General features: G+C 43.3%; 1 protein-coding gene across 10 annotated transcripts in view; it reads left to right on the top strand.

Moving 5' to 3' along the window:
- The window catches only part of LOC121330902 (microtubule-associated serine/threonine-protein kinase 2-like), a 114,167-nt gene that overhangs the window by 48,203 nt on the left and 45,901 nt on the right, over positions 1 to 20,063 (top strand). For 8 of the 10 annotated variants that reach the window (XM_041277857.1, XM_041277846.1, XM_041277843.1 and 5 more), the window contains one exon: positions 8,602 to 8,633. In XM_041277857.1, coding sequence (XP_041133791.1) covers positions 8,602 to 8,633 — 32 coding nt within the window. Of the gene's footprint in view, positions 1 to 8,601; positions 8,634 to 11,445; positions 11,898 to 15,380; positions 15,591 to 20,063 lie in introns of those variants that run through there. The other 2 variants (XM_041277848.1, XM_041277851.1) reach the window with 2 other exon arrangements.

Genomic DNA, 20,063 nt, shown 5'->3' with positions numbered 1-20,063 from the left:
GCTGTATTGTTTCAGTTTTACTCATCGGCTCTAGACAGGGTAGAGAGTAGGTTTCTGGTTTTGCATACCACAACTGTATGGCCAGTCTGAATAAGGGAAGAATTTGACTCGGTTGGAGCGCTGTATGCTTCATACCTAATCTCACTGGTCAATAAGGGTTCCGTTTAAAAGCAGCCAAAAGTACCTGTGCTTATGAGAAATTTTAAAAACAGTAGGTACAAAAGCTACAGTGTGTGTATACAATGCTATGTATTATATTGTATTGTAGGAGGTGTGTTTCAGTGTGTTGTGATACAGGATTCAAAGCGCTAATTACAATGGGTCCTTGTAGACCCTCCTGTTCCTCTCCCCTTCACAGATATACAGGAGAAGCGGGGGGGGGGGGGGACGGACGGACGGACGGACGGACATGGACAACTGTTTCATTAACAGGGAATAAAAATGTCAATTAAATATAAATTAATTTTCAATTGCTAATTTTAATTAGCATTTGGAAATGTAACACATTGTAATTATGCAGAATTTCTCTGAAATGGACGGATCATTTCGAATTGACTAGCACTGTCTCTGCCCCGAGAAGCACAGTATTTGAACAATGCTCAATGTGAGTATTCTTTTGCTTTGTTAACGGCACAATAGCTGTGTAATAAACACATCATTTGGGAAAGGGAGTGCACACATGATGAATACATCTGATGATTACTGCACTTCACTGCTGAGCATAAACCAATAGCAAAACAGATTTAGCAGAACAGTATGCTCTTTAAAGGGAGGGTGACAGAATGCAATAAGGTTTAGGCTGATTTGATCTCCTCATAACCTATTAAGAATTAACCGAATTGACGGTTACATTTAGACTTAAGTTCTGTGGTTAGCAAAATTAGAGTAAGGTATCATAACAGTATGGTTTAAAGAGAACATTTTAAGTAACAGGTAGACACCAGATAAAAATGCTCAAGAAAATGACAGTGTGGTGCTTAATGGGTTAAAGATGTTCATTTTTCCCAGCCCCTCCCCTCAATGAGGAAGATGCGCCCTGCCCAAGGGGGCAGATCCTCTTTCGTTTCTATTGATTCTTTGTGCCAGCTTGCAGCACACATAGTGTTCTGATGGAATTAAAACTGACACAATGAGCTTCAATCGTGTGTGCCCCCACCTGCACATGTTAGACAAACACCTGTCCTTGGATTTTATATTAAAACATTATCCCGTGAACCAGCATCAAGGCCATCGAACGCAAAAGACAAAACATACTGTAAAAAAAAAAAAAAAAAAAAACACACACCACACACACACACACACACACACACAAACAGAAGAAATACTTGAGAAAAGGATTGAACACAAAGTCCAGCATTTTAATTTTCCTGCAGCGCTCTGATAAATAAATCTCTGTTCACAATGGAGTTTAAAAAAAAGCTGGCAACACTTGTGAGAAGGATTTGGCAGCCCACTCCAGAGAGAGAGGTTTGGCAGCCCACTCCAGAGAGAGAGGTTTGGCAGCCCTCTCCAGAGAAGCCATGAGAAATGACACAGCTTTGTTTATTTTTTCTCTCTTAGGAACAAGTGTTCATGTTTGCCTAACATATGCATGCAGGGTGAGAGGAGAATATGCAGATAAGAATTTAAAGGCTAAATATTGTGATTGTGGTGCTGGTGGTGGTGGTGTGATGCTGGTACTGTAGTAAGCAGGGGGCTGAGGCAGCATGCTCACATGGCTGTGCGACTCCTGTCTTTCTGTGGACTCTGAAGCAGGGTGGCAGTATGATGGCTCTCTCTCTGCAAATTGGTCCCAGAAGGATTTGCCCCACCCCCAGTCATTCATTTTTAATTGCACTGCCATTGTAGTTTTAATCTGAAATTGTGTCCTGCTATCACTGTACGTCAGGGGATTTGATCTACAAGTCTGGTGTGTATTCCTTCTATGCAGTCCTCTGTCTCGCATTAAATAACCCTCACTGTTCGTGTCAGGCTCCTGGTTGATGAGCACGCTTACAGCGTCTGTGGTTTGAGTTATTGGTCTATTTTCATGTCGCTCGATGGTGGTGCCTGTGTAGATGAGGTGTGGTTGCCCTGTATTGCAGTGTTTCATTATTTGGTACAGTATAAACTGATGATTGATTGTATTACCTCACGGTCAAGCGGAGAGCCGAAGAATGAACTGCACACACACTCTTGCTTTCAGGGCTGGATACTCCACAGATTCATTTAGGTTAAATTTGAAGTCTTGTTCACAAATCTAACTATTTCACAATTAATGAGTTGTTTCTCCCCTAGCTAAATTTAAAAGAATAGTGTTGTAAAAGCATGTAATGAATGACATTCCCTGTGGATGTACAGTGCCGAGAAAGTTTGTGAACCCCAATGATAATTAGGTAAATTCCATAGTTTTACCATGAGAGCCTTCTTGAATAAAAATCTTTTCTTAAATATCCAATAGGGTTTATATTAACCAGTTCCGTGTCTTTTGAAACAAAATGATGTATGAATTAGACAAACAATGAGTAATTAAGATTCAGGGTATGTGAAAAAGAAAGTGAACCCCTGGTTTTATCAGCTCAATTAAGGGGATAATTAGAATCAGGTGTTTAAATAATTAGGCAGATCTTCAGGGGTGAGTTTGGGAGGCCCCATCCTATATGAAGATCAGAAACTTTGTGAGTTTGTTCTTCACCATACAGGTGTGTGGAAACACATCATGCCATGATCAAAAGAAATCTGTGAGGACTTCAGAAAAACAGTTATTGATGCTCATTAGTCTAGAAAGGGTTACAAAACCATTTCTCTCTTTTTTTTTTTTAAATATAAATTTAGTCGTCGCCAATTTTTTACCCCGGTTTTCTCCCCAGTTTAGTATTGCCCAATTTTTGTTATTATCTGTCTCCTCGGCTCCTGTCAATCCATAATTTTTCACACTGCGGATCCACAGCGAGGCCACCAGACCTGTAGTGCCGGAAGACATCACAGATCTGAATGGCTCCACTGCGGATCCACAGCGAGGCCACCAGACCTGTAGTGCCGGAAGACATCACAGATCTGAATGGCTCCACTGCAGATCCACAGCGAGGCCACCAGACCTGTAGTGCCGGAAGACATCACAGATCTGAATGGCTCCACTGCAGATCCACAGCGAGGCCACCAGACCTGTAGCGCCGGAAGACATCACAGATCTGAATGGCTCCACTGCAGACCCGCAGGCACCCTATCGGCCACAGGGGGGTGCTGATGCACGGTGAACCGAAGATTCTGCTGCCGACCTAAGCCCTCCCTACCTGGGCAGCACTCGGCCGATTGTACGACGCCTCCTAGGAGCTCCTGTTCACGGAGCGCCTTTACTGGAGCCTACAAAACCATTTTTAAGTATTTGGGGCTCCACCAATCCACTATCAGACAGACAGTGTAAAAATTGTGAAAGCGGTTGTCCTACCAAAATCTCTGCAAGAACAAACCGGGAAATCATCAAGGAAGTCACAAAGAATCCAAGAGTAACATCCTAGGATCTGCAGGCCACTCTCATCTTGGCTAATGTGAGTGTTCATGACTCAACTGTCAGAAAAAAACTGAACAAATGGTGTTCATGGAAGGATAGCCAGGAGGAAACCACTGCTGTCTAAAAAAAACATTGCTGCCCGTCTGAAGTTTGCCAAAGAGCACATAGATGAACCACAAGACTTCTGAGACAATGTTCTCTGGACAGACTAGTCAAAGGTAGAATTTTTTGGTCTCAATGAGAAACGTTATGTTTGGCGAAAACCAAACACTGCGTTCGAACAGAAGAACCTCATCCCAACTGTCAAGCATGGTGGTGGGAGTGTGATGGTTTGGGGCTGCTTTGCTGCCTCAGGACCTGGACAGCTTTCCATTATTGACACAACCATGAATTCTGCATTGTATCAGAAGACTCTAGATGAGAATGTCAGGCCATCCGTCCATGAGCTGAAGCTGAACCAAAGTGGGTCATGCAGCAAGACAATGATCCTAAACATACAAGCAGATCTACAAAAGAATGGCTGCAGAAGAAGAAATTCTGCGTTTTAGAATGACCTAGTCAAAGTCTGGACCTAAACCCCATCGAAATGTTGTGGCAGGTCCCAGGATTCACTCACAGGTACGTTCGATCGGGAGTCCACAAGTGTCTCGACTTCGTCAAAGACATTCCTCCTTTAACTGGTTTTAAGGAGTGTTTTTGCTACACTCTCTGCGTCGCGGTGTCTACCAGAACAGTGCCTTGTACAACAAAATTATTGACGTTAATAACTGCAATTTCATGCACCAGCAAGCACCATATATATATATATATATATATATATATATATATATATATATTATATATATATATATATATATATATATATTACACAGATTCCCTTTCTTCCTGTCATAGATTTAAATCTAGTGTGTAGGACTCTTATCAAACTCGGAGCTCTGGGCCATATGTTATTTTAAAGTGAAAAGAAACCCTGTTAATTCCTCTCTCCTGAGTGATTGCTGTCGTGATAGATATCTGCCTGTCAGCGCAGCGTCATCCTCTCCCTGTCAATTTTTGACAGGCTGAATTAAGTCTGTAATCTCTAACTTCCAGGCACGTCAGTCATTCTGTAATAAACTTGATGAAAGACTTGCTGTGTTTGTCTTGCACTGTCTGGGTTTTTAAATATTTATTTGCCAATGACAAATCCGAAATATAGATTTATCAATACAAAAAAAAAAAAAATACCCGCTTGCTAGGATGCCTACAGAAGCAGTATAGGATAGCTGCCAGGGAGCAGGGTGCTGATGTCATTGCTGGTAATACTCAAGTGTATTACCGACTGTTGCATTGCATCAGACAAACTGCAAGCGTGTTGCAGCTGGAGGTGACGTGTTCACACAAAAGAGATGCTTTGATTTTCTTAGAATTGTCATCCAACAACTAGAACACAAGGTTCTCAAAATTACCTCGTATAATAGTTACAGTATTTGCCCTAAGTGGAGACTACCTGTAGATAACTGTCTCAGTTCAAGTCAAATCAGTCCATCAGTTTGGCTAGATTCAGATCTTGTGCAGTGCTGTTTGCTTGATTATCCTGGTTTAAGCTAGTCTGACTCAATTTCCCATCTCCCTAATTAAATTGCCCTGCACTTTGGCATGCTGTCATGCTGGATAGATGTATCCATTCTGCGGATTGCTTTTTGCTGCTCGGGTCCAACCTGTCACTCAGGCTAATTTCATGTTCTTTCCTCTTAAAATTAATTTACGGCAGGGTTCACGAGATTGTGCAGGGCGAAATCCGTCCCAGAAGACAGGCGCCCCTCCTCCCCAGAGATACTGGCAGTAACACAGAGTGATGTGTGATTATCTTAAATAACAAGGCCCTCCGTACGTAATACAATCAGTCTGGAAGGGATCTGTTCTAATTAGAAAACACAGTCTGGTATTAGATATGGGACGAGACACATTCCTCTTCCAGATTCAATCTGTAGTCGTGCATGTTGTCGATGCAGCGGACACAAGTTCAATTGCACAGTGTATTGTGTAGCCTTCGGTATGGACAGTCACATATGAGCACAGGCACATGTGAGCTTTATCCAGTAATGCCCCAGGTCTCTAATCTGGGATCTACAGACTGTGAAGATGTTGCTGTTACATTGAAGCTTTGCCTTCCACCCCCCACCCCTCCCCCCCAGTGGACCACGGCATGCTGGGATTTGCAGGTTTATACGGGGAAAAATAACTACACTACTTACACACTCTATATAGGTGTAGAAAGAATGGAGCTTAAGATTTCTGTCAGTTCTTAATTCCAACACACACCTGCCTGGACATTTAGGGTTAGGGGTAGGACCATAGAAAGATCACGTTTAGGGCAATTCATTGTATTTTTGACCATTCGATATTGTTGAAAAAAACATATTGCCTTCAGAGTGTCAGCGGCAATCTCACTCTCCATCAAAACGTTCACTGTGTCAGAGGCCATTACGAAAGCAGAGCACACAGGATAAGTTGTGAGCGTGGTGTGTGGTGGTCTTTCCAGCAGCTCCTGCCCCTGCTGTGCTGTGGGTGGAGACGGGGCTACAAGGTGACTGGGCAGTGCTCTGTGATCAGCTCGGTGGAGTTCTGAGCCAGTTCCAAATTACCACTGTAGTGCATGTGATGTGTTAATTCCCTCCAGTAAAGAAACATGGGAGGCTTGCTCTGGTGTCCCTCTGAACTCCGGAACAGAGAAACTCTCCTGACCTCGGCTCTCTGTCACTTCAGCTGTCCTTTCTGCTCTGACTGGCTGTCTGAGACTGGTTTTATTTATTTTTTACTCTGTTAACAAAAAATGAATGTTTATCTCACGGCAATGTTTGTTATTTAAAAAAATAAATAATAATTAATTGCATTTTGTACTAGAATAAATATTATTGCCAATTGTGTTAGATTGCCCCCCCCCCCAATGTCCTCCACTAATTAAAGTTAAGACTTGCTTTTAAGCTACTGGAAGTTGTTACCTAAATGCTGGCTACTAATAGCAGATAAAAATGAAACTGCCACCATAAAATATAAGTCTGCTCTTTCACACACTTCGTTCCACTAAATGGTTATTGTCTTTAGTGGTAATGCAGGCAGGGTTAATATAGTGACCCAGTGTTCAGATCATTTCAGATGGATTCCGCTGTATTGTATTGATATTCTAACTAGAAGAGTGTGTTGCTGTTGGTTACCTCGAGCAGTAACCCTGCAGTCTGTCTGAGTGAACACAGAATACAGGGTGCTCCTCACATGAGTGACAAGCCTTTAAAAAGTAAAACACAGAGAGGATCGGGCGTCCCACCTTGGCAGAGAGCGGAGATCTGCTGAATCCTGATGCCAAATGTGTCAATTCCTAACCATCTAATAAAAAAATAAATTAAAAAAAAAACATAATAGACTATATGTAAGTCATGTCTTTATTTTTTCACATTTTTTTCAATGGCAGTTGCTAAACTGGAAACAATAACAAAACCCAGAAGAATATCCTCTACGTTTTTTGTGTTCTTTCTTTGGTCTTTTAATAAAACGCTGCTTTGCTTCTGACTGTCACAGTATGAAAGTTTATGCTGGTGTTAAGCCTCCATGCTGTCCTTTAATAGAACCTGCTTTATTTGGACTCCTGGTGAAGTCCCGTTCTCGCACCATCTGGAATTCTCAGCAGTCATTGTTTGGCTCCTGTGTGTGATCAGAGATGATTATACACACAGGAACCAAACACTCAATACCCTCAATACAAACACTCAGTACCCTTTAAATGAAAGGAAGGTTCAGGTGGAGGGGAGGGGATCGTGGCTGAATTCACAACAAATAATCCACTGCTGATGGAATAATGAATTGGATTACAAGGTGTTTAAATATCTTGTAATCCTGTGGCCATAATGTTAACTGTTGCGCAAGTCAAGAATCCTCTAGTCAGGGACACAAAAGCCACTTGGATTATGTTAGTAAATATTATTTACAGACCGTATGGCCTGCCCCGTCTTACTCAGTATCACTGGAGTCTGTTACGCACACTGACCCCCCCCCCCCCCACTCTGTACCGTGCATGGGCATGAGCTGGGTTGTTGGAGCAGTGTTTCAGCCTCGAAGCTGGTAAGCTGTGTTTAACCCTGTACAGTCAGTAAGTGCACTTGGAATTCTTTCAGTTTTTTTCTTTTTCAGCTTGTATTTAACCCGTGTTTTGTATTCATAACATAAAACTGGTTCATTTTCATTGTGACGGCGAAGTACAGTGCTGACATCTAGTGGTTCAACTGTGCAGCTTTGCTAACCACAATAGAGCAAAGAGGCACAGATGTGCTTGCTGATCCACTGGGGACTGTGTGCAGTAGGTCCAGCAGTGCCAGCTTTCTGTATGCTCTAGGGCTGAATATTAACTACTGATTCCTCAATAGTTCACCCGATATTGAGGAAGCTCTGTCATTTGGTTTGTTTGCTGTTTGGCCAGGATGCCAGTACAGTGTATAAATGTCCTATATTTACCTGTATATCTGCCCTTTACTAATTCACTGTTTTCAATATTTTGAAATGTTTCGATGTGTGAGTCAGATATAAAGCGAAATAAAGAGAGAGCGCTCCAGTGATTGATTGAATTCTCCGTCCTGGTTATACACTGTGTGTCCTATTCAATATTAACTCTGAGGTTTTAATACCTCTATTTTGTAGCACAAAATCTGGATTGTACCATGATTTATTCTTTTGGTCACTGTCCATTCCTTCACTACAGTACCTTGCCCACACATGACATGGGGCACAGTGCCCTCTTGTGGACACCTCAGGACAATGTCAATAAGCCAAGTTGCACATCCCTCATCAGATGGAAGTAAGACTCCCATTGCATAGCAGTTTGATCAATTCCTGGTTTTACTAAAAGTTTAATCAGACCCACCTGAGCTTGTTGCCTATACACTGTGGTTAATCAAGCATGTAATAAAACCCGGAAAGGGGGGACACTCCTATGCAACAGGAGTCTTATTTCTGTCCCTGTTCATACAAATGCATTGGGACTCAGTTCTCTTTCTTGTGTTTGGTGCATACTGCTTTGGAAACATTACAGTTTTCTGGATGTTTGAATATTCATTCTATATCTCTTGTTTTTCTTACAGAAGGAACTGAGTCTCCCCAGAAGAGGCAGTTTGTAAGTATCAGCTTCGCTGTTACGTTACATACTCTCCTGAAATCTACACTACAATGTGGGCAGCTTTTTGGGTGCTAAACTTTGATTAATTGTTTTTTTGTGCTGTAATTTAGCTCTAAAAAAAATCCACATTTGCTGTTGGTGAGAAAGATGATTTCATGCTGCAAATATTAGAAATATCAGTGTGCAGGGTGAAAGTCTAAGGCAGGCTTTTCTTGGCAGCTGTAGTTCAGTAAACACGGATAATGTGCTTTATCCTGAAAAATGCTGAGTGAACAACGCAGGGGTTTGAAAGAATAAACACTTCAATATCACAGCTCTGAGTCTGTTGAAATCTCATTGCAAAAGATTAATGACGCATAACAGTCGTCTATCAGACTAAGAAGCAGTTTCCTTGCATTATTACATCATGTATAGTTACAGTTTCTTTGCTTTTACATTTATTTCAATTTGTTACATTATTTCATGTGTATTTCATTTCAGTTTACTCAAGGCAAGCGTACATTACTGGTGAGCTGTGTCCGGACCACTAGCTAATCTGTGTTAGTGTTTTGTTTGTGAGAGAGTTCTTTCACAGTTAATCTGTGTTAGTGTGTTTTGATGGTGAGAGGTGAGTGAGTTCTTTCACAGTTAGTCTGTGTTAGTGTGTTTTGTTTGTGAGAGGTGAGTGAGTTCTTTCACAGTTAGTCTGTGTTAGTGTGTTTTGATGGTGAGAGGTGAGTGAGTTCTTTCACAGTTAGTCTGTGTTAGTGTGTTTTGATGGTGAGAGGTGAGTGAGTTCTTTCACAGTTAGTCTGTGTTAGTGTGTTTTGTTCTGTGTTAGTGTGTTTTGAGGTGAGAGGTGAGTGAGTTCTTTCACAGTTAGTCTGTGTTAGTGTGTTTTGTTTGTGAGAGGTGAGTGAGTTCTTTCACAGTTAGTCTGTGTTAGTGTGTTTTGTTGGTGAGAGGTGAGTGAGTTCTTTCACAGTTAGTCTGTGTTAGTGTGTTTTGTTTGTGAGAGGTGAGTGAGTTCTTTCACAGTTAGTCTGTGTTAGTGTGTTTTGATGGTGAGAGGTGAGTGAGTTCTTTCACAGTTAGTCTGTGTTAGTGTGTTTTGTTGGTGAGAGGTGAGTGAGTTCTTTCACAGTTAGTCTGTGTTAGTGTGTTTTGTTGGTGAGAGGTGAGTGAGTTCTTTCACAGTTAGTCTGTGTTAGTGTGTTTTGTTGGTGAGAGGTGAGTGAGTTCTTTCACAGTTAGTCTGTGTTAGTGTGTTTTGTTGGTGAGAGGTGTGAGAGGTGAGTGAGTTCTTTCACAGTTAGTCTGTGTTAGTGTGTTTTGTTTGTGAGAGGTGAGAGTTCGTTCACAGTTAGTCTGTGTTAGTGTGTTTTGTTGGTGAGAGGTGAGTGAGTTCTTTCACAGTTAGTCTGTGTTAGTGTGTTTTGATGGTGAGAGGTGAGTGAGTTCTTTCACAGTTACTCTGTGTTAGTGTGTTTTGTTTGTGAGAGGTGAGTGAGTTCTTTCACAGCTGATCTCCTATGAAAGGAGCTTGCAGGTATCTAGGCAAGCCTATATTTATTTAGCAGGATCCATATCCTTTTTGAACTGAGGGTAAATAGTGAATGACTAAAAAAAAAAATTAACCTAAATAGATACTGTCAGATCTATTATACATCACCAATCAGAAGTCAACCAATCACAGTGAAGAGTTTGCCAAAATTCCAGTGCATCTTATCCTGTGTGCAGATGTCAGATTAAATTACTTGGAATTTATTTAACTGGCCCCTCCCAGAATCTCTTTATGGTCAAATCCAGGACAAGTAGGTTTTATACAGGAATAGAAAGAAAAAAAAAACTCTTTTAGATGACTTTCAGAAACATGATTGTTGGTGGTCTTCTGTATGATATGATCTGTTTTATCGATTTACCTACAATAAATCGATTAACCCTGTGAAGTGGATTAGTGATCCAGCGCTGAAGTACATGGTACTGTAATAGTCTTTTATACATTAGCAATGCATGGGATCCCAGCAGACCCAGAACAGATTGCAGCTCTCTATCTACTGTCCTTGCCTTCGTAATTAGCGTGGTGCTGTTTATAGACAGCAGGTTGCTGGGAAGAGCAGAGAGCTCTGTGCTGCTGATTCCAGGAATCGAGGGGGTTACTGAAAACCCTAGGAGGTCTGGCTAAGCCAGGCAACAGCTGCGTGTTTCTGGGTGTGGGATTTCTTCACAGCGCTGTGTCCCAGCACTCGTGTTTAATGCATGCTGGGGGCAGTGGGGCCTGCAGTAATGTTGTTGATGCACTAAGCTTATTACTCGTGTTGTGAGTCTGTTAGGACTGGAGATGCTGGACCTTCAGGATCAGTTAGCTGTACAGACAGTTAGCGAAGCTGCAACAGGTACTTGCAGCGTTACCGGATCTGTCTGGACAGGCGCCGTTGGGAGCTTGTGCCTCTGAATATAGAGCTCCTTGGTTTCCTGAGCTGGTGTCTGGGGGCCACGTTATATATCTGCCTATTTGGTTTGGTTCCTGATCAGTAAGTTTCTTTCAGTTCACTTGGTTTATTGATTCTATTACATGTAAACCTTGTTGTCAGCCCCTGTCTGTCTCTCTGTAGCAGAGCAAACCAGAAAAAAAAGCATTTGCTTCGCTTCCAACCATGTTTGTCACTGAGCAGCAAAACTAATAATAGAATTGGGCATCTGCCTCCTCCTTTAAGGTACAGAACAGCTCGGAGCTCAGCAAGTGCCTGCTGGCTTTTCTGTCAGGACTAGTTAGTCCAGCTCCTGTTTTGAGCTGTACAGTCAGGCAAGTGCAGAGTTCAGTATGTTGTGGGTTAACACCAACTTCTAGTGTGAAATATGCATCAAGGTAGCTAGGAGCTTGTGTGTTGCCTAGCTGCATTGCGATTAACCCAGCATAGCTAGTTTGGGATATATACTGTACTGTATACAGCCTTCTCTTGAGTCATTAAAAAAAAAAAAAGTGAAGTGTTGATCTAGCTTGAAGCTCAGCACTGTGCAGTAGAGTTTGCGTTGCTTTGTCCCTCCCAGAATCAGCCAGGTCTAGAGTGTGTGTTTGAAGCCAGGTTTGAGAGTGCTGGTTGTCGCTGTGATTATTTTCAGTATTGTCCAGTATATGTGATGGCAGGATTCCTCTAGTGACTCCTGATAGCTGCCAGCTGTCCGTTCTTCCTCTGGATCCTTGGCTGCGAGGCTGAGCATCAGTAATCCAGTCATGAAGAAGAGGAGAGAGCGCCCCGGAGCCCCCAGTCTGCAGATCCAGTAAGCACTCGCTTCTGAGTGGTGTAACTATTGTGTGAACTCTAAAACAGTTCACCTCAAGCATTGAGAAAAACCCTAAAGCACCCTGCTTGAGATCTGTTCATTTATCAGCATGACCAACGAATGACCTCAAGTTGAGTTGAGATCACCGGCAGGTAAAGTGACAGAGCTTTGTTTTTTCTGCCTGTTACTGTGTGGTGCTGCTTACCGTACCTTCCCAGAAAGAAAGGACGTCAGTGTGTGTGTGTGTGTGTGTGTGGCTACAGAGCATAAATCTGGATTCTTTTATAGAGAACTAATATATACTGTAGTGTGTGTCAGTGTGGGGACCAGGACAAGCAATGCAGCTCTTTTGAATTGACGATTTGTATGGACTGCATGTACTGACAGTAAAAAGATACAGTGTGTTACTCGAAAGACTTCCCCAGCAATACTGGGACAGTATAAACAAATAGACTACATCTATATGACAGAACACTACACAATATACAATTAAATTTACATGCCTTTCTATACCATGAATGTACTTCTTTAACTGTGCTTCTGGTAACTGCAGTGTTCGACACAAACTGGATTTCTAATCTTGTAACAAGTTTATTCTGGGCACACCTTTTGAATGTGAGAATGCTTCCACTCCTTGGCGGTTCATGGCCTGTATAAACAGTACCCATATTAGTGTTCATGTGCAGCCTGGCATGCCTTTGTATTTGGAGAGGTTGGAATTCCAGGGTTCTGCTCAGGGCTTGAGAGGCACGTTTATGTCATGTGTGAAAATGATTGATTGAAGCAGACTGTGGCTCACCTTACCCAATGCCTAATTGCCCTTTATTCATTGGATCTCAACCAGGAGATTTCATTCAGTTTAAAAGCCCGTCCTCAGAAGGAAATCTATTTGTGTCAAAAATTGTCGGTTTCTAATTGACCACAAAGCGATTAGTTCTCTCTGATGTCGTTCTTGAAATGTCATGCAAATCTTGCTCCTCTACAGCCTGCTCTAGAGCAGGGCACTGAAGTTCTAACTGCAGGATCGTGGAGGTGTTGGAATCATCTCAGTGTAGGACTCCTTCAGGGGTGGAGAGGAGATCTGGAGGTGTTGGAATTCTCTCAGTATAGGAATCCTTCAGGGGTGGAGAGGAGATCTGGAGGTGTTGGAATTCTCTCAGTATAGGACTCCTTCAGGGGTGGAGAGGAGATCTGGAGGTGTTCGAATCCTCTCAGTATAGAACTCCTTCAGGGGTGGAGAGGAGATCTGGAGGTGTTGGAGTCGTCTCAGTGTAGGACTCCTTCAGGGGTGGAGAGGAGATCTGGAGGTGTTGTGATCGTCTCAGTGTAGGACTCTTTCAGGGGTGGAGAGGAGATCTGGAGGTGTTGGAATTCTCTCAGTGTAGGACTCCTTGAGGGGGTGGCGAGGAGATCTGGAAGTGTTGTGATAGTCTCAGTGTAGGACTCCTTCAGGGGGTGGAGAGGAGATCTGGAGGTGTTGGAATTCTCTCAGTGTTGGGCTCCTTCAGGGGTGGAGAGGAGATCTGGAGGTGTTGTGATCGTCTCAGTGTAGGACTCCTTCAGGGGTGGAGAGGAGATCTGGAGGTGTTGTGATCGTCTCAGTGTAGGACTCTTTCAGGGGTGGAGAGGAGATCTGGAGGTGTTGGAATTCTCTCAGTGTAGGACTCCTTGAGGGGGTGGCGAGGAGATCTGGAAGTGTTGTGATAGTCTCAGTGTAGGACTCCTTCAGGGGGTGGAGAGGAGATCTGGAGGTGTTGGAATTCTCTCAGTGTTGGGCTCCTTCAGGGGTGGAGAGGAGATCTGGAGGTGTTGTGATCGTCTCAGTGTAGGACTCCTTCAGGGGGTGGAGAGGAGATCTGGAGGTGTTGGAATTCTCTCAGTGTTGGGCTCCTTCAGGGGTGGAGAGGAGATCTGGAGGTGTTGGAATAGTCTCAGTGTAGGACTCCTTGAGGGGTGGAGAGGAGATCTGGAGGTGTTGGAATTCTCTCAGTGTAGGACTCCTTGAGGGGGTGGAGAGGAGATCTGGAGGTGTTGGAATTCTCTCAGTGTAGGACTCCTTCAGGGGTGGAAAGGAGATCTGGAGGTGTTGGAATAGTCTCAGTGTAGGACTCCTTCAGGGGGTGGAGAGGAGATCTGGAGGTGTTGGAATCATCTCGGGGTGTCTACACATTTATACTGAAAACCTATCATTTAAAATAAGCAGGGACTCCTTAACTACTTCCTTTTATCTGTCAAACAGGTCATTCTTCTTCTCTCCCAGCTATCACCTTATGATATACACTATAGTTTAAATACAGATCAGTACATACTCTTGCCAGAGCTTGGTACAGTACATGTTGAAACCATGTCTTTGAACTTATCTTTCAAACACTCAGTCATGTTTTACTGTTCTATGCATAGTTCACTGAGCACACAATTCAACCCCCCACTTATTCCTATTCATTCTCCTCTCAGAGCTATAAAACCCTCTCACTCCAGTTGCTGGTCCCCTTGGTGTACATGATCATCACATTTCCCTACACAGCCGCCAAAGACTCTGTACTCGGCTTGCAGCTTCTCTAACTTGAACCACCGGGCACAGTGTTTGTAACTACAGGGCTGGAAATCTGCTGGATCTGACAGTCTGTGATGTCTGCAAGTTTTCCGATGGCCAGTGTGTATGATCAGGCAGGCTTCGCTGAGGCTGGATTACCTGCAGGAGATCTCCGCAGCCTGTGTGATCAGACAGTCCTTCACACATGGGATTGTAATTAACAGAGCTTAAAGCAGCGTGTGGCAGGTGTCTTTCAAATTGCATTAAAGCCTGAGCTGGATTTGCTGACTGCGCACCTGCTTCCTTAACCCATTATACCTGATACTTGATACCATTACTTTCAGTCCTTGTTATTGTACGTGATATTTTCTGAACACCTACCGATCCAATCTTTTTACTGTGGCACAATAATAGAAGAGTAAAATAGTAACTCAGTCCATTCCTGAGTATACTAGCACACAGGAAAGGCAGTTAAAACACAAGTACTGTACATTATTACTTCATTGGTTAAACAACTCAGTTTATCAGAAAGACAGTTTGCACCTGCAATCCTCGTCGCCAGAGGAATTCGAATAAGAGAGTGCAAAGCACTATACCTCCACAGCCTTTAAAAATCTGCCTCTTTCATAAACAGCTGCTGTTTTTTAAGTTGTATTTAATTGAATGTTTTCCTATGTTAGCTAATGGAAATTCAAGTCAGAATGTGTGCAGACTGGATTGTGTTCAAAGGGCCCCCTCAGTCCTGGCTCCCTCTGGGGGAGAGCAGCAGCATCACACGTAGTAAGCACATTGTTGGTCATGTTAATAAATGGTACATCTCTCTTCCTTTAAGAAGGTTTGAATGTGATCTTTAAAGGGAGTTGTGTACTGTGCACAGGGCAGAGCTCCCTAGCTCTGACCCCTGAAGGAGTTCTGATCCAGTTTCTGATTTGGCTTTGCTTGGTTAGAATCTTGCCCGCGGCACACTACCGTTGCCACAGCAGCGATGTCCTGCAGCAGCTCCTTTCTCCCTCGTCCCCGGGTCCCAGTCCCCAGCACCTCCACGTCCCAGCCAGTGCAGACGCGCCCATCTCCACCTCTCCCCTGGGCTTCCTCCCGGGCCAGCTGAACCTCTTCAGCCCCCTGAGTCTGGCTGTGGTTAACCCTTTCCATTGGAGGTAAGGATTCAGCATGGAGTGCAGCTGTGTGTGCTGGCTTGCAATCGGAGGCAAACGCATGTGTGTGTTGTTTTTGTTTTGGAAACCACAGTCATGCGGTCTGATTACTAAGCCGTCCTCATCATCGGTTTGTGTACGCTCTATTTTAAAGGCTGTGCTCTCAGTAGAACGCTTTGCTGTAATTAACAGTGAATCTGTGTTGCACAATTCTTCCACTGGTACTGTACAGTAGTTTTATCTCTGATGCAGACGGGCAGATCAAGGCTTATACTGTAGCTTTCAAATGCATATTTGCGTTTTACTTTTTTGTTTCCGTCCGAAGCGTCTAAGAGATAAGCTGTGACAGTGAGTGCTGCACTGCTACAGCACCAGTCAGCCGTGGCCCATTCCGTCCGAAGCGTCTAAGAGAGAAGCTGTGACAGTGAGTGCTGCACTGCTACAGCACCAGTCAGCCGTGGCCCATTCCGTCCGAAGCGTCTAAGAGATAAGCTGTGACAGTGAGTGCTGCACTGCTACAGCACCAGTCAGCCGTGGCCCATTCCGTCCGAAGCGTCTAAGAGATAAGCTGTGACAGTGAGTGCTGCACTGCTACAGCACCAGTCAGCCGTGGCCCATTCCGTCCGAAGCGTCTAAGAGATAAGCTGTGACAGTGAGTGCTGCACTGCTACAGCACCAGTCAGCCGTGTGCCATTTGTTCATCTATCCCAGGTAATGTACTTCCCTGGTGTTTTCACAATGCAGAACACTTAAACCAGCTGGCTTGTTGTTGGTGTGTTAAGACAAGGCTGACTTATTCAGAGTGATTTTCCGTTTGTTCGAAACCCATTTCACCAGATAATCCTCCCTCTCTCCGAGGCGGTGGTCTCCTGGATCAGAGCCGCAGTTCCTGTCTGTCTGCAGCCGAAGTCCACTGTGGCCAGGCTTCCTGGGTATTGGTTTTGTTTACTTGGATATAAGATGCCAGCTGTGCGGATTCCCTGTTTGCGGGACGGTGCCAAGTCCTGACTGTTATTTACATCCATTAAACCCAGCAGTTTAACAGCTGGGCACGGGGCATTGAGAGGCAGGGTTACTGCTGCAGGACTCAGGTTCCACTTTCACAAGAATGACAGGAGCTGCGTTTACAAAGCTGAGGGGCGGCATGTTCCTGCAACAGCACTCGACTGTCCTCCTCTGACTATTCATTCGGAGTGCAGAGGAATATTAGGTCTTTTCTGCTAATGTTTGCCAGCTTTAGGGGACAGGAGGTTGGGGGGTGACTGGTGGTCGGCTGTCTTTGGGTTGGATAGTGCTGCGGTTGAGTTTCTTCGTTTCTAGTGAGATGCTATGCGTCCAGATGGCAGGGACTGTGCTGTACAGTCTGCAGGGTTAGCATTGACCTCTCACACCAGTTTCTGAATAGCAGAGCCACGAACGCTATAAAAAAAAAACCCCCAAAAAAACACACACTAATGTTTTCCCACCTACAGTTGCATTATTGTACAGCACACAATTGAGACTGATGTTTGCAATTCAACGTTATACTGCAAGAATTACCGACAGCATAGCTAAAGATTGGAGAACTGAATGGCATATCTTGTTCAATCACCTGAGCACTGTTTGTCTTGAGAGATCAAAAAGTCTTAGTATAAGACTGAACAATTAAAACCAACTTTTTTTGTGCGTGTGTCTGTATTATTAATAAACTATTAATAAAAATGCAGTGAAAGTCTTGTTGTTCTACTGACTTTTAAAAGATAATTGTCCAATATCATTTTTATTTTCAGAAAGAAAAAAAAAAAGCAATTTAGTCATCAAATAGATGATTAAAGCTACAGGAAATAATGTACTACAGTATGTGTTTGTTTGTATTTGGCTGTGTGCTGTACAACAGATTAGCCCTGTCTTGTTGCATACTCAGATTTAGGACAGATATAGAAATAAAAAAATAAATCTTAATCGACAAAAAAAGGTGCAGTATTGTGTGTGTGTGTGTGTCAGACCGTGCGCTAGCCCGCGTCCGTGACCTCTGCTGTCCCTTGTTTTTATCCCTGCAGAGCTGGCGGTGTGCTCTGTACAGTATGTGTTTGTAATTTCACTTGAGAGTCATCTGTTTTCTTTTGTTTCCTTTTTAAGTTTAGCTTCATACTCAGAATAACAGCACTACAGAGTCTGCGAGCTGGCTAGGCTCCCTGGCATGGGTTCTGAGGTTCCTGTTATCCATTGCAGTCCTCATCACTGAGGCAAAAATCAAGAGAGTTTAAAACCAGTCCTTCTCAGTGCTTCTCAACCCTCCTGAGTGCTGGAACAGGTTGCAAAGACATCTCTGCATAATATTAAATAAATACTGGTATATAATAATACAAAATCAACTTGTAGACTGTGATCTTCCATATGATGGGGTTGGGGGGGTGCAGTATGTTTACAGGATAGATTGTGTTTCTCTCTCTCCCTCTCTTTTTCTCTCTCTTTCTACTTCCCGTTTAACAGGCTGTATTTAAACAGAGATGCACTTTAATCCTACTTTTATTGCACAGCATGAGCTGCACCCACAAAGCTTGCACCTTGGACTCGAGCAGAGTTTCTTGAGACGCATTGTGCTTGATACAGTGTTTCGCTGCTCGGTAAAGGGTAAGCCTGGAGTGCTCTTCACCACAGCACAGTTCTTTAATCTGCATTTACACATGTAAATATTATCATCAAGCAATTATCATTACCAAAGGCAGAATGCTCTGTCTAATATTTATTCAGGTTATCAGTGCTTTTTGGATCCAGTTTGCGCTGAGGATAACAAACCTGGCTGTGTTTCTTTGAATTGCTGTTCTTCTCCCTGCTCTCGTTGCAGGGTAGTTAATGCTTTCCTTCAGTCTCTGCCTTTGTGCTTTCCACGGTTTGCTGCTGCAGTGTGATCTGTGTCACCATGCATTTCGGTCCAGTCTCACTCACTCTTATAGTGCCTTCTTTTCAGCAGCTGGCTATTTGAAGCTTGTTTACTGTGTTGCTGTTACACTGCTTTATGTTCGGTTTTTTTCAGCCTCTTGATTTCTATTACATTGTTCAAGCTCCCAGGTTGAAATGCCTCTTGCAGGCTGTGCTGGATCATGTAGTGCAGTATGTAAGCTGGCACCGTTGGCCCATCTCTTCCTTTATTTCACCACTGATTCGCTGCAAGGCCAGATCTTCTTTAATGTAAGCCTGGTTTTCCTATTCTCCACTCACACATGACGCAGTACCTGTTTCATCCTGTACGTCCTGATAACAGCGTCAGCTGAAGCTGCTAGGATGAAGATAATATAAAAAGCTGGTGCAGTGCTCCGTTTTGAAGTGACTGTGGACAGGGAAACTTCAAAACGAGAACATTTGTTCTTGCACTCAGAGCCTTAGGGTTCAGTTTTGTAGGTCATTTTTGACAATAATGATCTCTGTCCATGGTTGAAATATTCAGCGTGCCATCTGCACAGTGCTTTCATGACTTAATTCTCGGTTTGCAAAGTAAATTGTATCGCTTTCTATTAAAAAAAAAAAAACAAAAAAAAAAACAACCAAACAAAAAAAAAAACCCTCCCTTTTATAGAATGTAACTTCTTGTAAGTGTAAGAAAGCGAATGCAATGCGTACAGCCTCATGCTTTGGAAGCCTCTAATGGATGAACTCCAGTATAGCGTTCAGCATGTGCCAGGCATCCTGTTGGTGTTCATGACTGGGTCTGCAAATGAAAAGCAGGAGGAATTAGTAAAGCAGCTACAGTACAGCAGGCCAGTGTCTCATTAGCCATCTGCAGTGGTATTACAAGACTGAATTCAAGGCTATTTACAGTACTGCAGCTGCATTTATACACTGCGGGCTTGCATTTGACCGTCAAAGCTTAATATATAGTGTAGTGTAGTTTAGTGTAGTGTAGTATACAATACTGTAGACACTCCATATTCTAACCCAGCTAGGACTTGATCCTATTCAGTACTCATTGATTGAAACTTTTCCCATACAGGGATGGAAATAAAGACTCCCACTGCATACTGTAGCAGAGTCACCCTTTCCAGGTTTTAGTATGTGCTTGATTAGCCACAGTGTATTAGCAACAGGCTCAGGTGTGTCTTAGTAAAATAAGGAATGGATTGAACAGCTATTCAGTGGGAGTCTTTATTCCCATTCCTGGCATAATACAAATGCCTTTTTTTCCTAGACGCTCTATACAGTAAGCACAGCATTATGATATTGAAATTTCTACAGCTGCTTTACAGCCGCTATTTCACTGCGAAGAAGTGGCCCATATTATAGATCAGTTTAGCTCTGGTGTGACTGTAATACATTGAACTGCATGTATTTGAAGACTTGATTGAGATCTTCCTCCCATCTGTGAAATGTTTGTAGATTCCCCAAAAACCTCCAGTCTACCACGTGAACATGTGAATGAATTCCTCCTTATGGCAAGCGAGCCGTTGCATTCTTAGGACCTTGGAAGCTGTTCCAGGTTGTGGAGGCAGTGCAGTTATT

This window comes from Polyodon spathula, chromosome 18 (assembly GCF_017654505.1).
Source record: "Polyodon spathula isolate WHYD16114869_AA chromosome 18, ASM1765450v1, whole genome shotgun sequence".
Lineage (NCBI taxonomy): Eukaryota > Metazoa > Chordata > Actinopteri > Acipenseriformes > Polyodontidae > Polyodon > Polyodon spathula.
This window is presented reverse-complemented; position numbering and strand designations above follow the sequence as displayed.